Source organism: Corvus kubaryi, unplaced genomic scaffold (genome assembly GCF_017639235.1).
Source record: "Corvus kubaryi isolate FWS band 111438036 unplaced genomic scaffold, C.kubaryi_AGA036_p1.0 124, whole genome shotgun sequence".
NCBI classification, from domain to species: domain Eukaryota; kingdom Metazoa; phylum Chordata; class Aves; order Passeriformes; family Corvidae; genus Corvus; species Corvus kubaryi.
In genome coordinates, this window is record NW_024580659.1 from 2,756,785 (window position 1) to 2,781,803 (window position 25,019).

The following is a 25,019-nucleotide window of genomic DNA, read 5'->3' on the forward strand; positions in this document are numbered from 1 at the left end:
ACATTCAGCTTACAAACAGGTGTAACTCTTTTGCAGCCCCTCTGCTTCAGCTCTCACAGGAGTGGAAGCCAAAGGAGTTAGTTCCTCTGAGATTTTGACTTTTCCCACCTGGGAACCCCATAAGGAAAACCATCATGGTCCTATCATTTACCCTGCAGCTCATTTGCTGTGGAGTCCATGAACCTTTGAGTCTTAAAAAACCTGAGCACTCGGGCTGGCTGTGTGGGTGTTCAGACACAGCCCCCTGCAGCTGCCCCTTTTCTATTTGAAGCAGGTGCCCTGCCCTGCCCAGCCAGGCAAATGCCATGTGCCCTGCGGTGGCACAAATCACTGCTGACCAAATGTGGGTTTCCCAAGCATTGCCTCAAAGCCCAGATGCCCAGTGATGCAGCAGCCGAGACTTTTAGCTCAAACCTTAAAGAGAAGCTGGGACAGGAAAGGAGGGCAGGAGATGGAAAGAGATGGGGGACATGAGATAGGATGTGAGGGGACAGGTGACAATAGAATAGGAAGGGATGGAAGATGGAGAATGGGCTGGAGGACAGGATAGGACACTGAATGGGATGGGATGGGATGGGATGGGATGGGATGGGATGGGACAGCAGACAGGATGAGATAGGATGAGAAGGAAAGGGTGCCCAGCCTCTGGGCTGCTCCTGGCCATCTGTCTCATGACTATGCATCATGGTCCTTCGGCACAGGGGCTGTCACCTGGAATGGCCGCACTGGCAGGGAGTGGGACAGGTGGGAAAAGGGGCACAGCCCTCACTCCCCCTCAATACTTGGGCAAGTTAAAAATTACCGAGCACAGAAGGGGAGCAAGATCCGGAGGAGAAGGGTGACTCAGCTCGTCAAATGACTCTGGTGGCGTCAGCCTGGCTTATTAGCATTTATATACAGAGGGAGCTCTCCTGCGCTGAGGCTGCTTCCCGCACAGCGGCATCTTCCCCCCTTCTCCTCCTCCATGTCAAAGGGAAGATGATTCAGGGTTGGTTTCTTTGCATTAAACTTTTTTTTTAAAAAAATGTTTTACAGCCGGCTTCGCAGATCTTCTATCTCATCCTGGGCACAGAGGGTAAAGCTGAGACACAGCAATGCCCTGACCTGGATGAGGAGTGGGAGGATTGGGAGCCTGGGATGCAGGCAGACCCCATTGCGTTCCTGATTCTTCTCTTGGCTCTGCATCCTTCTGCTTTCCCATCCCATGGCCAGGCAGGAATTCACTCCAGGCAAGAGAACAGCCCCAGAAGCAGCTTTGCAACCTTGCAAAATCGTCACCAGCAATTAAAACAAAGAAAGCTGGGCTGAGCAGGGATGCTGCCTCCTGCAGCCAGCTCTAGCTCTGGGCATTGCTGGAGTGCAAAAATCTCTGCCAGGCATTAAACGGTTGTGCCAGACCCCTGGATTGCAGTGTGGATGTCCTTCAAGGTGGTGAGGGCTGGACTGAGCCAGGGCAGGCGGGCTGTGAGAGTTGCTGGCTCCTGGCTCACCATGTCCAAGCAATTTGCTTTGCAGCTCTGGAATCCACAGCTGCTAAATGCCCAAACACGGGGAACCCAGGGGGTCTCCAAAGAGCATCAGACTGTTTTAAAAATACTTTATTCTTTAGAAAATACAGCGTTCAGTACAGTGTGCTCTGCTCCCCCCAGCTTCAACCCCCTGACTCCGCCGAGGCCAAGGCAACATCGGCACGTTCACCGCCACAGCTGGACAGCAGAGGGCAGTTTCACTGACCCCTTTTCCACCCTCTCAGGGAGGCAGGTGGCTCTCGAGCCCTCGCTGGTACCCAGCAGCAAGGTGCTCCCCCCCCAAGCCCCCAGTGCAGCCCAAATCACAGTGCCAAGCTCAGACCATGGAGCTGACGATGGTCCTTGGTGGCTGGGGACATCCCCGGGGGCACACAGGGGCTGTCATGCTCCCCCACACAAGGATTTAGGGTAGCCCATGTGATTGAGACATGGGGCTGCCCCAGACCAGAGACCCAGCTGAGAACCTGGGGGGTAAGGTAATGGTGGGGGGCTGGGGAATGGGGAGTTGGGGACCAGGGCTCAGGAACCCCTCAGCTCCCATCCTGAACAGGGATAGGGCTGAGTCAGGGCTGTAACAGCTCTTTTTGAGGGGGAAAACCTTACTGGGGCAGTTCAAAAAGGGGATGCAAACATCACCCAAAGGCAGAGTGACCTTTCTCCAGGTCCAGGCTGAGCTCAGGACTCAGTGGGGAACTTCCACCTCCTGCTGCCTGGCTCTCCACAGGGAGAAACTCCCATCCCACAGGAAGCAAAGCCCACCCCACAGGGGGTCCTGCCCACACCCTGAAGGGGTGCGGGATCGCTCCAGGCCTGGGGCAGAGGGGCTGTGCACACCAAGAGCGGGACAGGGGAACAAAGTCTGGAGGCTGGGGGAGCAGGGGAAGAAACATTTTCTCTTTTCAAACAGGATTCCCCAACGCTACCCCCTTCCCTTTGCATAGAGCAGCTTTCAGGTGAGCGCGTCCTTCAGTCACCCAGGGGACACCGAGAGCAGTGGCTGTGACCCTGAGGGGGACAGGAGCAAGGCTGGGGCCATGGCTCTGCTGCTCCCATCCTCCTCCTGCAGCCCCGGGGCTTGCACAAGGACACAGGAAAAGAAACACCAACAACCCTGAACCCTCCCCATCGCTCTGCCCCCGGGTGCAACAAGCCATCCAGATGTTTAAAAAAAAGGAATGAAATAGGAAAAAAAAAGGAAAAAAAAAAAAAAAAGGCTGAGATGGAGGGAAAGATCCCCAGGTCAGCGGAGAGGAAGGCGGGAAGCGCCGCAGGGATGGTGTCCGTTCGCCGCCGGCCCTGCGGGATCTAACTGTCCTCGCCATTCTCGCCCGGCCCCTTGATCAGCCGCTTCTGTCCCCGCTTGCCCACGGGCCCCTTGGGCTTGGCGAAGGCCTGCTTGAAGGCGTGCTGCTTGGGGTGCACCTCCTCGTACAGGAACTCAGCCGTCAGCTCCGCTCCGTCGTCGATCTCGATCTGCGCCCAGCAACGGGGAACGGGGGCTTAGCGGCTCCCTTGGGATTTGACACCCACCTTTGGGCACCCAACTTCCCCCAAGCTCACCAGAGGGGCTGTACCAAGGCTGCAGCACAGTCCTTTGGCAATGCCCAGCTCCATCACCTCTAGGGGGGGTCACACTCACCTTCTTGGCTATCTCCAGGCAAAACTCCTGCTCCACAGTGTCCAGCAACCGGCTCTTGCAGCTGGAGTAGAGCATGCGCTCCTTGATGCTGCACTTGTACCCAGGCATGGAGTAGATAAAGACTGCAAGAAGAGAGCAGGGCTTGCCCAGGCCCATGGCCAGGGAGCACCAGCTGCATCCCACCCTGCTCCCGACTTTTCCAGCCCCAAGAATCCCAGATAACATCCAGCAACAGAGGGTGAGCCATGCCATCCATCACCGCTCCCAAGTCTCCCATGGTACTCCTGCAACACCAGAGGAAACCAAACTGCCCACACAAATCCTCTGTGGCAGCACCCAGAGACCTGCACTGCACATGGCACCCAAGGACTTGCCAGCACCCACCACGGGAGGGAACTGACTCAAGGCTCCCTGATGCACCATCCCTATCCCCATCCCTGCTTGCTCCCCATGAGACCAGTGGTCCAGGGAAAACAGGGACTGGCACAGGCTTGAACCAGCCTTTCCCAGTGCCGAGGCTCTCACCAACAGACTCCAGGTAGTCTCCCTCATGTGAGTGCTTGTACAGGAAGAAGTGGTAGCGAGCAGAGTCCTGGGGGATCCTCTTGGGCAGGTCAGCGATCTCCGTGGGGCTCGTGTGCACCAGATCGATGGTCTCCCGCTCTAGATCCAGCTTCTGATGGACACAGGGGACAGAGAGCAGATGGGAGTGAGAGACAGCAGCAGGAGGTGGGGAGTGGGGCACACAGAAGCCATGTGAGGGACCTACCAGCTGGATGTAGTTGATTTTCTTCTGCTTGAGAGCCTGGATGGCTTGCTGGGCATCCAGCTGCAGGGGGAAGGCCAGGCCCTGCAGCGTCTGGTGCTTGCTCTCCACGCTGATCTCCGTCTTCACCTGGGGATGGAGATCACCTCGAGCGTCAGGACACAGTGGCAAAGGGTGGGGAAGGGAGAAACAGGAAATCCAGCTGGTTCTGCAGCTAAAGGCTTCTCATCCAAGGAGCTGTCTGTCTCCTGTCTCACAGGGACCACAGCATTAAACCACCGAGAGTCAGCCAGCCTCAGGATGGTGGTGCTTGTCACCATCCCACCTCTCCAGGACATCACCCAGCCCCAGCCATGCACCCCCACACCCCCTGCTTCACTCTCAGCAAAGACCAGCTTGAAACATTTCCCAGCGAGTCACTGGCAGGGATGCTGTGACCAACGCTGGCACGTGTCCTCACCGATCATCTCCAACTGCAACCTGTGGGGGACGGGAAGCCCTGAAATCACAGCACTCAGCTGGGCACCCCACCCTCCTCAGTGGGTTTAACTGCAGCAGACAGGCATTCCCTCCAGTGCTGGAGTTGGGGATTGGAGATCCACACCTCTGAAAGATCCCAGCTGCTCTTTTCCCCACAACCCCTACAAGGCAGAGGCCACCGGCTGTATCTCGAGCAAACCCCCTAGTCCAGGAGACTGAACCCCACTTCAAAGAGGGGAGAGAAAGAGATGGCAGAGACATCACATCGTTCCAGGTGCCTCCATCCAGCCGCAGCGGGGGTCCCTGATGGGACTGGGGGGAAGGGGCAGCACACGGCGGGCACACCATACCTCCTCGGGGTCGGGGTACTCTACCAGCGATGGGCAGCAGCAACAGCCCCCCACCATCTGCCACAGAATACAGGGAGACGGTGTCACCCCGATGGCAGAGGAGCCCCTCCCACCTCAAGACCCCCTCCCAGGGAAACACTCCAGCAACACTATCCCAGGTGCTCTGCAACGAGCATGGGTTCCTTTCCTTTGGGATCAGTTTTGGGATTTTGGATAGAGGCCAACCTTTACGGTTTTTTTACTTTCTTCACTTCCCTCCCCCTGACAGAGAAAAGGAAGAGAAGTCAAGGCATGCCAAGAGAAACACAAGAGTTGGAGCTGACATCTCAAAACCACTCGGCAGCACCAAAGTGGGTCTCGTTACAGGCTGCCCTTTGTTACAGCAGCCCCACGCAGCACCCACACTCTGGGGGGATGATGGAGCCAGATGCCCGGAGCAGAGCATGCAGGAAAACACTGCCAGAAGAAGGAAAAACCGGGCATCAAGCGGGCAGAGCAGCCTACCATCTCAGTGCTCGAGTCTTGGGAACAGGAATCCTGCGAGCGTGGGGAGAGGAGACACACTGTCAATGGCACCCGGCGCAGGGACAGCAGGGTCTCGTGTGACAGGAGAAGGGGTTGGGGACACACAGATATGCCAGGAGGAGGGAGCTGTGCCACCTCTCTGCTGGAGGACAGGGGAGGCTGATCCCGGTGATGTGGGCAGGGAGAGCAGCAAAAAGCAACACAGGAGATGCCAGTGCTGGGGAGGAGCAGGAGGGAGAGCCTGGGCAGCCCCGAGCCCGGGCATGCAGGGTCTCCACCAACATCCCTGTGCAGAGCCCATCCCTGCCCCATCTCCTCCTGGCTCCCCAGCCAGGGTGGCCCCAACTCAGGGTCTGGAGGAGTTCCAGCACTCGCAGCAATAGCTTTTGGACTATCCTCCACCAAGGAGCATATACAGAAGGTGTGGGAGGAAAAACATGCCCAAGCTTCTATCCATGCTAAGCATCCTGGAGGATGAGCAGGGTGTTAATGTGCAGCTCTTGGGAAAGGGAAATATTGCTCAGGTGCGCACAAAGTCCAGCTGACCTCCAGCTCTGCTGTCCTACCATCCCCCAGGGTGCCGAGGCACCAGCAAGGAACTGAGGGCAAGCACCCAGGGATTCAGGACACACACAGGATCACCTGGTCCCACCCTGTGGAGAGGTGCAGCACAAGGACATTACCACAGCCAACACCTCCAGAGCCCCAGCTTTCTCTCCCATAAAGGCAAGGAGACCAACAGAGTTACGTAGAGACCTTAGCTCTGACACAAAGCACACTGAAGTCCAAAAACACCAAGAGATGGGAATTTGTCCCTTATACCTCTGTATTTTCTACTCCTTGCCTTTTCAAAAGCATTAAAAACCAGCTGTCTGAAACACTCCCCAGGGCACAGCCTGGGAGCAGTGCCTGGGACAGCTGAGCATGTGCTACATCCCAGCCTCCCAACCTTGCCAGCAGCAGGCTTCCCTGGGAGGTTATTTTATCTCCTTTTCTTTAGGTTAGGTTTTCTCCCCCTCGTTTTCCCTCCTGGCATGGTGCTGACCCTGCCTAAGGAGCATTTCTCTGTCTCACAGCAAAATCCTCATGGGAGGGTTCTGGGGAGGCCTCTGCTCTACCCACCAACACTGCGGGGCAGCTGTGAAGGACACCCCCACCTTTGGCTCCTCTCAGTTCCCCTGCCTCCTCCCCCAGCTCCAAGGCTGCCTTCCTCTTCCCCAAGGGCCCTCCAGTGGGATATGCCCAGCTCCCCCCTGCCTGTGCTTCTGAACCTGCAACGCTTCTACAAAGACTCCCCAGTCGTGGGTGTTGAGCTCAATGCCAAATTCAAAGCTGTTTCTTAGCCCACGGTCTGCTGACAACTATCAGCTCAGTAAAGCTGGCATTTTCCAGCTATTAAAAAAATATATATACATAAAGCAGGTGGCAAATTTCCGTGAGCTCCCACCCAGCTATCAAAAAGGGGGTTGACTCACAACATCACCTCTGTCCATCCAATCCTCAAACCACAGGGAAAGCTTGCCTCATGCAGCCTAAAACCAAAAGGCTGGGCAGCTCCCTGGGGGATGTGCAAACCTGAGTCCTTCCTTGCTCAGTGCCAAAGGCTGTTCTGCTGGCCCTGAAGCTGCTGCCCTGCAGTTCTCACCTGTCCCTTTGGGCCATGTTGCTGCCCTTCTCTTCCCATCCCCTCTCTGCACTCATCTGGTGGCTGGGGAGGATCCCAGGCAGCTTCTGCCTGACCAGAAACACAGCCATGTGTGGGGTTGAAGGCTACAAATCTGTAGTAGATTCCAAGACAAATGGTGTCTTGGAAGGTTGTGAGTCAACAGCATGAGAGGGGAGGGGAGTGGGCCCCAGCAGCAGCTCCAGGCGAGGGGCACAGCAAAACACTTGTGGGACAGTGGCTTTTAAAGAAACCATGTCCCTTGTGTCACCTTTGAAACCCTAAGGGATTGGCTGAACACAGGGGGATGCACATGGTCCTGGACCTTGCAGGGGCCTGGGCAGACACACAGCAGTGCTGAGGTCAGGGCTTGCCCCAGGGCCGATTCCCAGGTCACTGCTGGCCCTCACCACTTGTTCCCACGCACTGGATCTGCTCCCCCAAACTCAGCTGTCATGTGCAAGCACATTGCAGGCCCCCCCAGCCTGTGCAAGGGACCCTGCAAGCTGCAGGCAATGAACAAGGCTGGAGGCATCACTGTACTGAGCAGGGTGCCACAGGTTGTGAGCTGCTCCCACACACCCTCCTTGATCACAGCCCTCTGCTTTGTGGGGCTCCAGAAACTCTCTCAAAACTGCATTTAATGGAAGTCCTGAGATTTCCCACGCTGGGGAGGCCAGAACAGCACCAAGCACCCAAATCATAGCTCCCACTGCCTCCTGCTCCATGTCCAAGGCTGAGCAGCTGCAACACCAACACAGAGACCCCTTAGCACACCCAGCACTTGGCTGCTTCCCACCTTTAAATCCACAGGAAAAAATATATCCATCTTCATCTCTTTCTAAATGTCAGTGACTCTCCCCTCTGGCCTGGGCTGACACAGGGGACCATGTACCCTTAAAATAACCCCCAACAAACCAGACAGCAGCAGCACCTCCAGCCAGCTGCTGCATCTCACAAAGGCGAGGGTGGGAGGGAAGCAGAACGGGGCAGATCAACAAGTATCACAAGCACCACTTACCTGGGCCACACGACCCTGTAAGACACCCTAAAAGCCCCCCAAAACCACTTAATCCTGCAGCACTGGCCAGACAAGGTGATGGTGGCACAGATCACAGAATCAGCTGAGTCAAAAGGGACCCTCAAGGATCATCGAGTCCAGATGTCCCAAGGTGCCAAACAAGCCACAGAACCACCATCAGCACCTCTCTCTTCTCCAAGCATGGGCATCTCCTTGGATCCACCAGAACAAATTCTGCCCAGGCCCTCCAGGCTGGGAGCTGGGATAACTCCACTAAGACCCATCTGGTGGAGACCACCCCTTGGTGGCATCTCCCAAATGTCCCTCAACTTTTTCACCTGCAGACCTGCTTTGACAGGTAGAAACCTCCTGCCTCATCTGTGCCATTAATTAATGCCACGAGGCTGATTGGCTTCACATCTCCCACACATATCCTGATCCATCCATGAGCACCACAGCCTCAGCACAGGTGGAAAAGAGGGATGCTCCTCTAGAGAGGAAGGTGTTCCATGTATCTAAGGGAAATCCCCCCATCCCAAAAAAATACTGCTTCCAGGTGGTCTTCCCACACAGTGAGCCCACCCCCTTTTCTGCCTCAGTGTGTCACAGCACCACAGAGGCTGGCATGAGTGCTGTGAAAGGCCACCAGGGAACAAGGGTGTCACAGCCTTGTGTGCCCCCAGCCCTACCCTGTGTCACTTCAACATCTTTTCCAGCACATAAGCCCCCAAATTTAGGCTAAGATCTGTATTTCTTGGGACAGCATCCCTCATATTTAAAGCCATAAAGGAAGTGTATGGGAGAGGATGCTGCTGCACCCCAAAGATAAGCCTGAATTCTTCCTGCCTTCCATATCTTCAAACTCAGCTCTGGCTTTTGCTCCAATACCCACAGGTCAGAGACCTGCCTTCAGCCCCAAACCATCTTCTGACTGTCTGCAGAACGCAGTCCTGAGCTCATGTCCAAGCAAGGGGAAAAAAAGAGAATAGTGTAAATGTCCTAATTTGACTGTGAGGGTGCTCATCCACCTTGAGAAGTGCAGGAATAGTTTAAATGGCAGAGAGCGAAGTAAAAATGAGCTATCCCTTTCAGCTGAATGCTCACTCCCTGCGTTCTTCATCTCTTTGTGCCCAGAGGGTCTCAAGCTCCTCTCCCAGGGCTGCTGGACACCCACCTCTGCTGGACACCCACCTCTGCTGGACACCCACCTCGTTGATGCGGATCTGCTGGAGCTCCTGCTCAGCTGCGGTCAGCGGGGCCGGGGCAGAGCAGGAGGACACGTGCTTCTGGTAACCACTCAGGGACACGTCCTCCTGCAGACAGAGGCACAGGGCGAGTGTCACGGGTGGCCATCGCTGCAGGGCTGGATGTACCCCCAGCCTTGAGGTCAGCCTGAGCAACCCAGTGAGTCTCGGGCACCCTCCTGACCAGGAGGATCAACCTCAAGGCTCTTGGATGCCTCCATGCAAATCCCACGCTCGGTTTGTCTGTTCTGACCACCCTGCCCCTCCCCAGTCACCCATGGCTGTGGCAGTGGGCTCCTCTGGCTGTTTCATGAAGCACACGAGCATGGAAGTAAGAGGGAAAGGCAGAGCCCATAGCCCAGGAGCAGCAGAGGAACCCTGGAGAAGAGCAAGAATGCTCCCTGGCTTCCACCAGCACCATCAGTCCCAGCAGGACTGATGTCCAGGAGGCCCTGGCTGTGCAGCTCCCTCTGCCCATGGAAGAGAAGGAGAAACCTCCATCCAAGACAGGGATAACCCCGGCGTGGAGGTAGCTCTCGCTGCTGGAGTGACACTGCCACCACCTGGCACTTCTCCCACTCAGAGTAAAACTCCACATCTTACAGCCTTCCTCCCACCTCTTCCACGCTCTCTGTCACAGACCGCAGCCACGCAGGCAGGAGAAAGTGGCCACCCAGGGAGCAGTGTGGAGGACCAACACCCTGCTGTTCCTCCACCAAAAACCAGCATCCCACATCCCACCACCCCCATGCTGAGCTCCAGGCAGGCTGCTGAAGCTCAGGGTCAGACCCAAAAGGCTGCCCAGGACCCACCACTGTACCTTCACTGTGCCAAACATCTCGTCCTTTATGTGCCCCCCGCCAAACTCCTTCTTCACAGTGGCTCTGGTGGCAGCGTACAGCATCTTCAGCCGGACCTGCCAGGACAGGGGTGGCAGTGCTGTCACGGGTGCTCAGTCTCACAGTCACCATCCCACCACAGGCTCTACACACCTCAGCCTCTCCTGGGAGCACCCACCTAGTTTCTAGCTCGCTGATTTCTAATGGCAGCATCCCTAGGTAGGGAGCAGCTGGGAAAACCCACCAGCACTATTTCCGGGGCTGCAGCCTTGCCAAGTGCTGCCCACAATCCAACAGTTTATTCCATGCTTTGCTTCCAATCCCTGAGCTCCAGAGCACCATTTCCCACCCACACCTGGGTTAGAGGAGGCACAAATACCACCAGAGCCACTTAAAAGTGACTTTTGCCTTTGGCACTTCTATTGCATCATTCTGCAAAATGCAGGGAAGAGCTTTGGCAAGTGCTCCTGGGCACACTGTGCTCCTGCAGTGAGAGCCTCTGTGGTTTGTTGAAAGATATACATATTTAAGACAGATATTATTATACATCCATGTGCATATGTACATGTACACATGCACAAATACATACATGCATATAAAACTACATATGTATCACCTGTATACATATTTTTATATATGTGACCAGTGCATGTATTAACGTGGCAGTAAATCTATCTAGCCTATAGATCATACAAAATATATACCAAATATATATAGAATTATATATATATATACACCTATACATACACACACATGTATGTACATATATATACACACATAAATATGTATATAGAAGACAAGCACACGGGTTAATACATCAGTAAATCTCAGGCCTGTTACAGTGACATGCTCAACAGGATGGCATTTTCCAAGCTGTGCCACTGACATCCTCTAAACCTGCTTCCCATCCAGCCAGCCCTTTTGTGCCCACTCTCCAACAGCTGATTTAGGAGCCAGGCCTGGAGAAGGGCTGGCAGCCACTCTGCATCAGCCTCAAGCAGAGCAGGGCCAGGCTGGAGCCAAATCAGTCAGTGCCAGCTCTTCTTCGAAGCAATGGTCAGAGCCATGGTGGGATGTCTCCATCCTGGTCCCATGGTCCACACCATTCCCCGCTCTACATCCCAGCCCCCCCACCTCCTCACTGCAGCACTGCAAAGAGGACAGAGACATAGTCCCAGTGTATCTCTCTGTGTCTTAAAATTCCCCATCCCCACAGCAGTCTCCATTTCTCAACCCAGGCACAGTGACCGAGGCTCACACCGAGGGTGTGAATGCTGCTGCCCAGCCCCAGAGCAAAGTCCCCTTGGCCAGTACCTCCTCCCCCCTGCATGTCCCTGTGCCCAGGCTGGGTGCCAGGGGCAGGAGCTCACCGGGGAGCTGTCAGGGGACCAGGAGATGAAGAGCCACTCGTAGCCCTGGGCGTTCTGGCTGTCCAGGCGGTACAGGACGTAGCAGGGCTGCTGCTCGTCCAGCAAGGGCAGCACCAAGGCGTCGTAGTCGGCGTCCCAGCGCCGGGACAGCTCTTTGTGGGCTCCCAGCACGAGCTGCTCTGCAAGGAGAAGACAGGAAAGGTGGGGTTAGACGAAGGCAAGGCTCACCTTGCAGGACCAGGTGGCAGCTCACTAAGGGTTCACTGCAGCTCCACCACCAACAACGATGCTGTATTGCAGAAGAACAAATTATGACCTCGAATCACATGCAGGAGTGTACACCCCCAGGGATGGCACCCCAGGAGAGGCTGTGGGGCTGTGGCTGCTGTGGAGGGCTGGTTTTCTGCCAGCCTCCTGTTAACCATCTCCTCCCCTCCTGTGTTCCTCACCAGCAAGGTCTCCTCCCTTGTGACCACCCAAGGCCTCCTTCCACTCTGCTCCCTCCAGCTCTGCAGTCCCCAACCATCCCTCTTTGCTCACAGGGGAACACAAGACCTCCTCCATCCCACCTGGACAAGCTCTAGGGGCACTAGAACACCTCACCAGGGACATGAACAACCACCAACATTTTGGGTGCTGAGAAAGTAATGGTCTCAGCAAAATCCAGGATGATGAGCCAAAGCTGCTCTCACTGGGTTCCCTGTAACCTCACAGGGGTCAAAATCAGAGCTGATACCCAGAGCCTGTGTCTGTGGGCACCAGAGATGTCCCACAGTCCCCAGCCTGGAGGAGGACCATGCTGCCAGGAGAGCTGCAGCCTCTGGAAGCAACCTGTGTATTTCACACACATCTCAAGGTATTATTTTCAGCTGCTACACAAGGGGCAGTGGGACTGGGAGCCCTGTGAGCGGGGCACTGCTCAGCTGGGATTTAAACACTGGTGCAGGCATCCTACAGACATGAATCCACACCCTGGCAAAGTGTCACACCAAGCTTTGGGATGGCTGGGTGGAAAAGTGGTGGTGCTGGCAATACCAGCATAGGTTGCTGGAAAACAGCCTGTATTTTTATTCTATTTGTAGATGCAGAAAGGTCTGGGGGGAGAATACGGGACTCACAACAAGATGTAGGAAAATCTGGAGGTGCCAAAGCAAAAGGTGCTGGGGCCTTGGACAATTGGCACTTGAGGGCATGCTTGGCCTGGCACGTGCCCTGCCAGGACCTCTGCCCACAGCCCTGCTGCCCACTGGGAGCCAGAGAGCCCCTTGGCTGGAGCACAGCTCTCTCCCTCCCAACCCATTCATGTCAGCAGCTCCAAATCCCACGGCAGGAAAGCTTTTAAAGAAAACAGTTGAGGAATGAAGGGTTTGGGAGGAATTGCTCTCACCCCTTGTTCTGACCCAGGCAGGACATTCCCTGTGACAGCAGCGTAGCCCTCCCCTGCCCAGCGCTGCCCTGGCATCTGCCACCATTACTGAATCCAGTCATTTGTGCACGGGTGGCACAAGTTGCTGGTTCAGTAACAAGGACAGCAGAGAACAAGGTGCTGGAAATACTTTACCTTTGGCAAAACTACCTGTTTCGAGAAAGAGAAGCTAAAGACCTCAATGTACCCCTAAAACAAACACAAAGCCCTGTGAATGGATTTGTGCATCACAAAGGCCTGAGATCCTGAAGAAACTGCAGGAATTTCGCAGGGCCAACCCCACTGGCATCTCGAGGGCATCTCTGTCTGCAAAACAAACCAACACCTCTCGCACAAAGCCATCAGTGCTGAGTCACCCCAGGCTATTACCGGGCTGTGACTCAGCCGGACCCCAGCCGTGCTGCCAGGAGCTGGCAGCCTTTAACTTTCCCCTGAGCTCTTTGCAGGTCTGTTCAATCCATTCAGGGACAAATCTTCTTCCTTGGGAAGCGTTAAAAAAGGGAAACTCAGAGCAGACGCCCTTCAGCAGAGTTATACAGCACTGGCTATATCAGGCTCTGTTTGTACCAGGAGCTGCTGCTGGAAAAGCAGAGCTGGGAGTGTTTCTGGCCCTCGAGGTGCCCCCAGCACTCCCTGCCTTGCTCTGAAATGCCTCTGCAAGGCAGCCCTGCTGCAGCTCTCTGGTGGGTGCCAATCTGCAAAACTCAGTGCACAGCATCACCTGTGAGTAAAGAAATGCATCCAAGAGGGAAGTCCACAAAGCCAATCTTGCCCCAAATCCTGCTGACAGTGAGGAACAGAGCATCATCTAAAAGCACACTGGACCAAAAGCCGCTCTCGTGCCAGGAAACTGCTGCTGAGCCTTGGGGCACATCCTGCTCCCCTCCTCCCTCCAATCTCAGCTCTTCCCAGTAGCTCTCCAAAGGCAAAATGATCTCAAATTGCTCCCAAAGTGTCGCTCAGTCACAACGGTGGTTTTGGGGATGCCTGGACACAGAGCATCTGCCATAAAGCTCCTTGTACCACCTTCCTCTCCTTTTACTCGCTGTCACCTGCTCCAAAATGCCCCAAGACAATTTCCCCATAGGGCACAAGGTGCTGCAAGCCATCCAGCAGAGAGGGAGGCTCCTGTTCCACATCCCCTGTTCAGGCAGGGCAGCTGGCATGTCCTCCCCAGCCAGCTCTGGACACCTCCCTTCCAGGGTGAGCATCCTTCTGTCTGGCTGTGACATCTGCCTGGCCACTCATTATTGCCCAAAGGTCCTTCTCTGCTGGGTACCAGCAGGCTGATGTCCCCTGTGTGACAGAAAAGTGGTGGCCCTGCTGCTGATGACACATTGGACAGATAAATAAATCCCATTCAGCCAGAGCAGAGATGGCAGGAAATGTTTTCCACTGGGGATAAAAAGTCTCCCTCGCTGGCATCAGCAGGCACAACCCAAAACCAGTGGCACAAGCCCTAAGCATCCCAAGTCCAGGCTTAGGGACATGCACGACTGATCCTAACACAAACCTACAAACCTGATTCCCACTTTTTAACAGCAAAAGAAGCTGCCAGCACAAAATTGTTGTCAAAGACACTCCAAAGAAACAATGTGGATGTTTCATCCCCCAACGATGGGGACCTTGCCAAGGACAAAGCCAACACTGCTGGGCCCTGCTGCAGCTCCACTGATGTGTCCCATGTATTTCAAGCCACACTGCTCTTCCGAGCAGGATGTCATGGCCTCTCCAAAAGTCAGGTGGGTTCCTTATGACCACATCCACCTCAGTGTTTGCACTGGTGGCCCACCCAAGGGAGGTGGTGACAGCAGCTTGGCAGGGCAGTAATATCCCCACTGCTGTGAGAAACAAGTCATTCATATGCAATTGTATGAGGCCGAGGTGATGGAAAACCTACACCAGGGCAGCTCCCCGCCTGCTGGGACCTTCAATCAGTGCTGTGCTCTGCTCACTTGCTTGGCAGATGCAGAGGCCACCCAAAAGCACTGTTCCATGGGACAAACACGGGCAAGGTTGGTGCCAGCCTGTATCCTGGGCTAGGGGCAGCCCCACGGGATGGGATAGGTCTCAGAGTGTGGCATTCCTCACAGGATGCCACTGCGGCCCTGTGCTGGGCCCTGAGCCACAGAGCACCCCCCTGTCCTGAGCATCTCTTTGCCAGGTGTGGGATGACACATCCAAGGAAGAACATGCTTGGGCATCACCCCCAACAAAGGTCCCAGGGTCCCTGCAGTAGCCTGTCACAGGGATCCCATAATAAAATATCACACAGCAGCAGCAAAAGCCCCCACAGAGCACCGATCCCACGCTGGTATTGCTCTGCTGGCAAAGTCACTGCTACCCACTGGAGCTGCCCTGGGGCTCCAAGAGCTGCTCACCAGCACACCCAAATTTTGGGCTTGTATTTCAAGTCTGGGTTGCCACATGCCCAGAAGCCCCAACAGCATTTTCCTTGAGGTTTCCAAAAACACAAGCTGGCACCGCAGTGGTGAAAAAGAAAGGAGGAGAGGAAACAGAGAATAGACAGAGTGTAAATCAAAGCACTTAAAAATGGGACTTACCATCCTCAATGATGACCTTGATGAGCCGAACTGAACCATTTCGGGCTTTGGCAAAAAAGTCCCTTAATTCTGTGGTGGCTGAAAGAACCAAAAACATCGTGATCAGATTTAGCAATCAAAGCAGGTGCTGGGTTGCTCAGTGACTGACCAGAAAGGGGACCAATTTGGCAGGATAGAAATTTAGAATTTAAAAAAAAAAAAAATTAAATCTCTGGTGCCAAAAAAAAAAAGATAATAAAAAATAACAATAATACAAAACCCGAAAAGCTGGGAGAGAAGTGCTGTGTCTCCCTGAGGCATCAGAGTTAAATAGCAGCTGGGAGCACATGTGATCCAGAGAACTTGATACTTGGCCTGGGTGAACATAATCACCCAAATTTAGATGATGGCTTGGCCAGTGCAGGCAGGGAGAGCTCAAGTGACAAGCTGATTTGCTTTACAGAGCGGCAGGGTTGGCATAGCCGGGGTGGCTGGAAGATGTCCTGACAGGCTGTGATGTCCTGGGCTTGTGACACACGGCGGGACGCTGCTCCCGAGCAGCTGGGAACCAGCACAACTCCAAACTGGAGATGCTGGTTTGAAGCTGAGCCCGTGGGGAAGGGAAAGGCAACAGCCCCAGGGTTTTTGCTCCAGAGCCAGCAGGGCTTAGATTGCAGAAGGCTTTTGGGAAGTGTTTTGGGGAGTGTTTATCGCCACCCTGTTCCCTGAGCACTTCAGCATCCTACCAGGAGGCAACTGGAGGCACTGGATGTTGAAGGAGCAGCCCACAGCCAGCACTGGAGGCTTCATCTGCCCACCCTGGAAGCATCACTGGCACAGAGCTCCCTGTCCCACCCACAACATGCTCCGTGCGAAGGCAAAGCCCAGGAGAAGGGGCTCGGAGGGGCCAACCCCCCTGACAAGGATCAACTCCCTGCCTGGCTCCCCCTAAAGCCCCCTTGGTTACACACATGAGCCCTTTCCTGGATGCGGCCGTGCAGCAAAGGAGGCCCTGTGAGCTCAAAGCTGTTGTGCTTGTTAAGAATACTCAAGAAACTGGTGTTGCAAAGATCAGAGACCTGGGCAGACGCCCCTCAGCCCACACCAGGATCCATGCTAGGAATCTCCATCAGCAGCCCCCCCATTCCTGGTGCTTTGCTGTGCCAGAACAGCCAGCAGCAGGAAAGAACCTGGAGCCCGAGAGCATCCACAGCTAAGGCACTTGGCAAAGGAAGGCATCCCTACAAGGGCTGTATCCATTCCCTGCAGACCCTCCAGCGCTGGGTGCCACCCTCGGCACAGTCCCAGGAAGAGCGTGGATGCCACCTGGCACCTGTCCAAGGGACATGGGCGGCCACTGACTGTCACTCAGCGGTGCCCTCAGTCCCCTGGAGGCACACCCTGGGCCGGGGCACGGCCGAAGCTCCCCCAGCCCCAAGGGAGAAGGAATCCCTGGGGAGCTCCCAGGGAACTCCTGCCTGTCCCCCACAAGTGACATCTCTGCGATACGTCTGCTCCACCAGCTCAAAGTGTGCCCTGATCAGAGGTCTGGGTGGCTTCCCCTCCCACGGAGAGAAGAGGCACACACGAGGAAGAGCTCCCAAGGCTGGCTCCCTGCAGGCAGCAACTCCCATACAAACCCAAAGATGCCATCCCGACAGGACCCTGTAGGAATGGGCACACAGACACCCCAGCAAAGGCGCATCACTCCTTAATGGCATTTTAGGGGACACAACAGAAGGTTTGCTGGTGTAACCCCATCACAAGCATGCTCCCTCCATCAGCATCAAGGCATGTAGCTCTCCCAGTTCCCAAAGCAGAACTTCACCCTCTCCCAGTGCCAGCCGGGAGCTTACCCTGCTCCTGCTGTGCCCAGCCAAGGATATTCCGATATTTTTAGCCCCTTTCCCCGCTGAGAGCGGCTGTTTCCTTCCGGCAGCATCTGTGGTTATTGCACACACACAAGGCGGGAAGAGCAAGAGAGAAAGAGACACTGATACACCCAGGAAACCTCGTGCAGGAGACAAAAGCTCCTAACAAGCATGAAGTTTCACCAATTCCTATTACACTGCAAAACTGGGAGAGAATAACATGGTTCTTGGATGTTTCTATAGCATCAGCTTCAGGGAAGAAATAGGAAAGCTCTGCAGCACTAACCAGCTTACAAATCCCTCCAGTCCGACCCCATCCTTCCCAGAACCCAAGGGCAGGCAGGGGGTCTGGAAAATCAGGAGTCTGGGCAAATGCAACCCTGTAGCCCACTTGGAAGTGCGAGGAGTGCCCTGAAGAACTGGATCAACAGCCGGTAGTTGAGTGGTTGACAAGTGACAGCCAAGCACTGGGATCTGTGTAGGTACCGAGGGGTTGAAGGGGATGAGGAAAAGCCTGGATGCTGCCGGAGAAGCCGAGCGCACCACAGGAAATACCACAAGGTCTGCCAAGGAGGGAGACTATTTCCAGAGAAGACAGCAGCAAAGCTTTCAAAAAAACCTCAGAGGGGGCTTGCAAGATTTAATTCTGCTGAAATATATATATATTTTTTAAAGCAATTTTCATTTAAATAAAAACACCAGAGTGTCTTCAACGTCCTCTTCTGCTCTCACAACGCAGAGCCAAGAGCCAGTGAGGAGGGAGAGGAATAAACCAGGGAAGGTTTGAGCACGAGCTCAGCAACTGCTTCATTACTGCATGATTACGACTTAATTGGCACAACAGACTTGACGAGATGGCTCGCGTGCCTGAAATATTAATGGAGAAGTCCACAGTCAGCTCTGGAAGAAAAGCCAGAGGAGACCTCACCCTGGAGATGGCACCTCATGGCATCCCCTGCCAGGGAGTCTCCAGGACACAACTCAAGGGCTGAAAAACCCATATGTGGGGAAACCATAAAAACCAAGGGAAAGGGAGGAGCAACAGACCCACACTTCAACTCACCCTCTAGACATGGGTTCCTGGAAAATCCTGGAACAAATAATCCAGAAACAAATCCAAGCTGGGCTACAGCCAGTGTGGATCTACTGAGGCCAAGATACATGAGATCCCTCATGCTTCCTCCAGCAGAGCCACAGACCTGTGGGCTTCAGGGGTCTCAGCTCAGCTTCTACGTGTCTCCAAGTGTCAAAAGCCAGCTTGGGAACCTGGTGGTGGTGAACCTCCATGGCATGGACACAAAACCACGTGGATAACTCACTCAGGGAGGTACCAGAGGTGGGCTCAAGCAAGGTGTCCTGGGCACCTGTGGTGGGTCCAGGTTTATCCACATTTCCATGAACACTTCTGGCAGCTGCAGTAGTGCTTCCTGCAGCTGTAAGGTGGGAAGCTAGAGGAGATGCAAGTGTGCACCAGAGAAAAATTCACCGTTCTCTCAGGAGACTGGAGAAATGGGCTGGGAAAAAAAGAAATAGGATGAAACTCAATAGGAAGCAAAGTACCATAACTGGAGATAGGACCAGACACAGGGCAGGGTCCAGCAGCTCCAGAGAAGAGAGGTGTGTCACAAGCCAAGTCCAGGTTAGTCACTTCACGTTGCTGCAGGCAAAGTCATTTGTGAAGGCACGAACAAGAGCATGACCATGTTATCTGGTGCTGACAAGGCTGCAGGCACAGCACGAACAGCACACCCAGCCTCAGCATCGTGCAAGAAGCAAGGCACAGCACAGACAGCACTTGTGCCAGAGGGCACGATGTGCAGGAGCCCAAAGGAACCACAGCTGGTCGGCCCAGGGAAGAGGAGAAAAATTATGAACAGCTTGTACTGGTTTTGCAGCCAGAAACATCAAGACCCACCTTGGTGTTTGGGAAATCTCATTATGAGGGTGACCAAACCCTGGGAAGAACACCATGTCTCTATCCCTGCCCTGAAAAATGGATGCTGCTGCTCGGAATGTTGCTGCTTTGAGGCAGCAGGAGCTCAGTGGCATCTGAGGAACCTTCTGGCCTTTCTACAAGGCAGCCTTGCTGTCGACCCTCCTGGCAGACCTGGTGGGCACACACACCCCCCCGTGCCTCCTCAGCCCAGAATCGCCTTCAGCCACCGAGTCGTGCAGCACCTCCCTCTCCCACTTGTTTGTAGGCTGCAGATGAGTTGTCCCCCATTCACGAGCCACCTGCACTTAGCAGCCTGATAACAGCATGTCCCAGGCCCCCTTGCCCCACATAACCTTCCAGCCCAGTGGCACCTGCCACCCATTTGAGATGGAGGGCTGAGCACAGCCAGCTGATGGCACTGGGGCACCCAGGCTGGGCAGCTCACAGTGTGGCAGGGAGGTGATGGTTGCCCAGCAGTGGCCTTCAGATGGCCCTGACCCTGCAGGCAAACTGCCAGAGGAGAACTGGAGCTGGTCGGGGGAGGCCAGGACGCTGCCTCCCCTCTGGCAGCACTGAGCAGGCACAGACCAAAGCCTGAAGCCCTCAGCTCAGGGCAGCCAGATCTTTGCACCTACTGATAGACGTGCTGCTTGTAGCCAGAACAGGCACTGCCCTGTGCTGGGATGTGCCCGTTTGGGTCAGTCCCCAGGAGATTTCAGTGCCGGGCTCGAAGCATCGCGCTTGTCTTAAGCTGCTGAACGATGCTGCTTGCAGGTACCACCGCTGTTCCCAAACTGAGCCTTTTTCTGCTGTTTACAGCCCCAATTAGCTTGCAAGGAGCCCGGAGGGGGAGAGAGGCAGCGATGACAGCCGTAGCCACAGCAACGGCCACTCTCTCCCTGGGGATGCCCGGGTGCCAGCGGAGGCGCCTGTGCAATCCCCGGGGAAGCACCGCGGGGACGGGGATGGAGGCAACAGCCACAGCGTCACCCCCCCATGTCCCCTCCTCCAGCCTCTCGCCCACCTGTTGGGGCAGCAACAGGTTTTTGCGTGTTTGACCCTTCCCAATCGCCCCCACACAGTGCCCAGCTCCCGGATCAATAATAAATGCTCCCTGAAACAGATGCCTCTCTCAATACATCGAGTCACCTTGCCCTCCCGACGGGAAACCCGAGCCTCCGGCCATCAATCTTTCATTCCCTGGACGTAATCTTCAACTCGATTCGACTGCAAGTGGCTGCTTCCCTTTCACTGTCCGGGGCACAGCGTGCCTGGGATGCAACGGGGAAACTCAGCCAAAAATCCGGCCACAAACCCAGGCAAAACTTGTCCAAGTTCCAGGGATGATGCTTGGCCAGACAGAAGTCAAGATGCTGATGAATAAAACATGGTTATACCTGCATTACCCACACTTTCCCTGCCCAGACAGCTCTGCCCTGCTCCTGATCTGGGCATCCAAGAAAGGACATAACTGCAACAGGCACAAAATAGCTTTTGCTGCTGCTAAAATTCCTTCCTTTTAGCCTATCCCAGTGTAACTCCTTTACACAGTGCCTGCTCAACACACTTGCTGCAGAGAGCTTTTCTGCTGATGGACACGGATGGCCAGTTTAAGCAGTAAGAGGATTTTATTTCTCACCATGGAAAAAATAAATATGTCCTTGCAGGGAATCTTTTCTGAGGAAAAAAGCTACAGATGTCAGAAGAAAATAGAAAGAAGGGAGCGGGGTGGGGGGAGGGAAGGGGAGCAAGAGAGGAGACAAGCAAAGCTTTTCTCCCAATTTTCTTTGGGGCTAGACTGTATTCCTCCAGGATTTCACATGGACAGCTCCTGGTCCTTAGTGCAAGTCCTGCCCAGAGACTTTCAGCCACCTGCCTGACATCAGACATTTGCTTCTGAATACCTGATTTGCCACGTGTGCCCAGGACCTGTCTTGTCTGCACTTGGTCACCTTGGATTGGAGTTATTTGTCCCTTCCCTCGCTCCAGGGCAGGCAGCACTCACCCTGCAGGCAGCATCAGCTGGATCCTGGGGCAAAGTGGTGGTGCAGCACACATGGTCCTTCCTTGCCTGCAGAAGCTGCTGGCTGCTGTTCCTTTTCTGTGCCCAGTAAGGCCACCAGCAGAGCACTGGTTCGTGCATTGGAGGGAGCAGGCACCCAGGGACACACCCTGGCCATGATCTCATTGCATTTCGTCTCTCACTGCGCACCTTCCAAAGGACTTCCTGTATCCCACCACTTCAGGTGCTTGACTTCAAGGGGTTTGACATCTCAGGGCATTTATCTGGTGTTCCACCCATGCTGCCCCTCTGGCCATCCTGACCTGCCATCCACTTGGATATGGGCCATTCCCTGAAGTGGGCATCAACGTCCAAGGTTGCACCAGAAAAGAGCCTGGGTCTGGCTCCTCAAAAATATCCTTGCAGCAGCCCTGTGCCCTCTGTTCCCCATGAATAACAGGGGCCATGGACCAGCCATCCCTTCTCCTTCTCCTCCTTCGCTGATGGCACCTTGTGACACGTCCCTGGTTAGGGGGTGCCTCCAGCATTCCAAAGCTGCCTCCAAATTTGTGCATCTAGGCGCCTCAGGAGCCAGTGCTGCCTGCCAGCACAGCCAGAGCAGAGGGGCTGAGGATGTGGTGGATGGGCACAGAAGGTCCTTCTTTCTTCTCACTGAAGAGCTGGGAAGCCACCTGCTTTCCAAGAAGACTTTTGCAGACCCAGCAGCTCCTGGGTCCCACCTCTCTGCTCTTTTTTTATCCATCTGACAGTATTCCTGCCCATGTGCATCATGGTTATGCTTCTCCTGAAGCAAACATCCATTCCTACCAGATGCTCTCCCAAAGCAAGATCCAGACCTGGGGCAAAGTGGCAGTTCAGCTGTGGATGGGAGCAAAGGTCCTCCCCCATCCCCAGATCTTGCCACCTCCCCCAGAAAGAGCAGGTACCAAATTCTATTTTTGGGTTGAAAAAAAATACCTTCTAAGAGACTTTTTCTTTCTACCCAGTGGTCTTGAAAGAGATCCCAGAAGCAACTGAAAGCAGATGACCTCCCATCAGCATCAAAGCCCTGGTTCAGCATCGCCTTCCCAAGGTTCTAAGCTCAGGCAGCAAATGCTGTTCCAATCTAATGCCACTCAGAGCAAAACAGGGACTGCAAAAACACTACACTCCCAGCTGTAGCTAAAAAGCAGGTTTCCAGCCCCATAAAGCCCACAGCACCCTTTGATAGCTTCCAACCGCCTCCCCAGCCTGGCAGTCTCCATGGCAGCCTGGTTTTCTCGCCAGCACCTTCAAGAGAGCTGCCTGGGATACCCAAAAAAATAATAATTAGCCTCTTGCCCCTGCATGAAAGGCTCCAGTCTGATTGCACTCCCTGAACCTGCAGCTCTCATTGCCATTTCTTCCCCTCCACCAAAGCTGGGATGACGTGGGAGTGTCACAGCAGGGGCTGCTCCGGGGGTTCCCCACCACCACGTCACCCTGCTCTCACACAGACCTAGCAGAGTGTCAAGCAAAATCCCTCGCCAGCTTGTCTGCAACCTCCCCTAAGCCAGCCACGGAATCCGATCATAATTCCCCCGGGAGCAGATGTCTTCCTGAAAATACAGGAGAAATGGGAATGAAAAAACCAGAAAACACTGGGTGCTCACAAAGGCCCCAGAAACCAGGAAGAGGTGGAAAATCCCTCCTCCTCAGCAAACAACAGACCTCAGTGCCTCAGCAGAGGCGATGAAAGTAGCAGTGGGATTGCTGTTCCTCATTCGATATGGAATCTGCTCTTTGCTGAGCAAACAGAATAATGCGATCACTGTGACGGGGTGGGGCAGACTGAAATATCCCAAACCCATCTCGGGGGAGTTCCCTTAAAGCCTGGAGCACCCCAGTTGTGCCTCGCAGGTGTTGGAAGGGCAGATTTGCCTTCAGAGAGGAAACAGCAGCTTCCCGGAAGAGAGACGGCGCAACAGGGCACGGAGAGAGAGCCCAGAGGTGTCTAAGATGCTGCAACAGCAAGAGCACCCAACAAAAGCTGTTTTCCATGAGCACAGGGAGGTTTTTACACCACCCCCAGCTCAGGGATCTGCTGCCAGGGCAGAGTCATGAGGTCCATCCCCACCCTGCACCACCACAGCTCGCTGGGGGAAGCCGAGTCCCTTCCCCTTTCCCGCTGACAGGGCACGTCACGTCCTACGGCCACCAGTGCCCCACGGTGACTCCCAGCACTGGCCACAGTTTGCCAAGCAGTGGGCAACCAAGGTCAGCGAAGGTCAGTGCTCTCAGAGAGAGCTGAGCTGGCTCATCTCCCTCCCCACCAGCCACAGGGTGCCAGGAAGGACAGCACCAGCAGCACAGGAGCAGCTGGGCATGGCCAGTGAGCAACAGGCAGCAGCCTCCTGGGGCACACAGTGCAACAGGCCCTGCCTGCCCAAACCCCACGGGCAGCTCTGCAGGTGCTGGGGTGGGTGCTGGGGTCCATCCTGCTGATTTTTAACTTTTTAAATTATTGTTATATTTTTACAAAACAAGGAAGATTTAATTAGAGCCTGAACTTCAGGATCTCAGCTTAAGCCAGAAGCAATAAACCTGAACCCAAAAGCCATCAACCACCAGCTCTCCTGAGCAAAAGCACGAGAAACATCTAAGCATCATTGCTGGCCACTTCTCAGCTATAGCCCCTCCAGAAGCAACTGGAGGGGAAGGATGTTCTCGACCATGCTCAAGGAACAAGGATGCTCATGCCATGAAGGACCAGCAGGCACAAATTCCCACCCTGGCACAAAGGTGCTAACCAGAGGGAGCTGATGTCCCAGCTCCCCTCCCGGGACACGCTGCGGGGCTGCATTCACACTCGACCGCACAGAGCAGGGCTCCAGGGGCAGCTACTCTCACATCCCTGCTCGCATATTGATTCGGTTACATAAATTATGCAGCACCTCTACTCCTGATTAATATTGCTAATTGAGCTGGCAAGGCGGGGGGCAGGAGGGAAATACCGTGAGGACACACAGTTAGTCATGCACCAAGCACACTCAGAAATGCAAAAGCCATCGTGTCGGGGTGCTGGCTGGGTCCTGCGGGGAGCGGGCGGAGAAATCGGGAAGCAGGAATTTCCTCGGGCTCTCCGCAGCTCCCCTGGGCTGGGGGGCAGCTGGGGCCGAGCATCCCCGTAGGCAAGGGAGCGGTGGCCGGGGCTACGGCCAGGCAGATGTGCGTGACACATCTGTCCGAGCACGTCGCGGCGGGTGTTGAGCATCAGCCCAGACAAAGGATGCGGGAGAGCCCCGCACCGGCGGCACCCGGGGCCAGACCCCCTCCCGCACCTCCTCCCGGCACCCAAACGCTCCGAGCCTGACTCAGTGTCCCCCTCCCCCGCTACTCGCAGGAAACCTGCCGGCTCTTTCGGGAAGCTTCATCCTATCGCCCCCATCGCCGCCGCTGTCGCGACACCGCCCGCAGCCCGCCGCGGCGGGGCCGGGAATGCGCGGGGCGCGGCCCCGGGGGTGCCGATGGCGGGGGGCGCAGCGGGGCAGCCCAGCCCGGGGCGGGGGCCGAGCACCGGGGGCAGCCCTCGGGATGGGGCGGGGGGACACGAGCGCTCGGCGGGCGCCGCTCACCGTGGATGCCGGTCTGGTGAGTCATGGCTCCGCTCGGCTCCGCTCGGCTCCGCTCCGCTCCGCCGCGTCCCGGGCAGGAAACGGCTGGGCAGGCAGCACCGCCCGTTCCGGAGCGCGGGGCCGCTCCGCTCCGCGCCGCCCCGGGGCGGGACCGCGGCGGGGCCGGGAGGAGCCGCACCTGCCTCGCCATGTCGGGCGAGT

At 55.4% G+C, this 25,019-nt stretch overlaps 1 protein-coding gene across 3 annotated transcripts; it reads right to left on the reverse strand.

Moving 5' to 3' along the window:
- Nucleotides 1-1,582: 1,582 nt before the first annotated feature.
- Nucleotides 1,583-24,926, reverse strand: TWF2 (twinfilin actin binding protein 2). 3 transcript variants are annotated; one of them, XM_042019767.1, is made up of 12 exons: nucleotides 24,819-24,886; nucleotides 18,330-18,780; nucleotides 15,417-15,494; nucleotides 11,427-11,605; nucleotides 10,038-10,133; nucleotides 9,182-9,286; nucleotides 7,974-7,988; nucleotides 5,269-5,448; nucleotides 3,938-4,063; nucleotides 3,694-3,844; nucleotides 3,169-3,290; nucleotides 1,583-3,002 (listed from the first exon to the last, which is right to left on the reverse strand). In XM_042019767.1, the coding sequence occupies exons 2-12, from the start codon at nucleotides 18,439-18,441 to the stop codon at nucleotides 2,835-2,837; spliced, it is 1,332 nt and encodes a 443-aa protein (XP_041875701.1). In that variant the 5' UTR covers nucleotides 18,442-18,780; nucleotides 24,819-24,886; the 3' UTR covers nucleotides 1,583-2,834. The 3 variants fall into 3 exon arrangements, with proteins under 3 accessions (XP_041875701.1, XP_041875693.1, XP_041875685.1); XM_042019759.1 differs by lacking the exons at nucleotides 5,269-5,448; nucleotides 7,974-7,988; nucleotides 18,330-18,780 and having other exon boundaries at nucleotides 24,819-24,926; XM_042019751.1 differs by lacking the exons at nucleotides 5,269-5,448; nucleotides 7,974-7,988; nucleotides 24,819-24,886 and having other exon boundaries at nucleotides 18,330-18,775.
- Nucleotides 24,927-25,019: the final 93 nt, after the last annotated feature.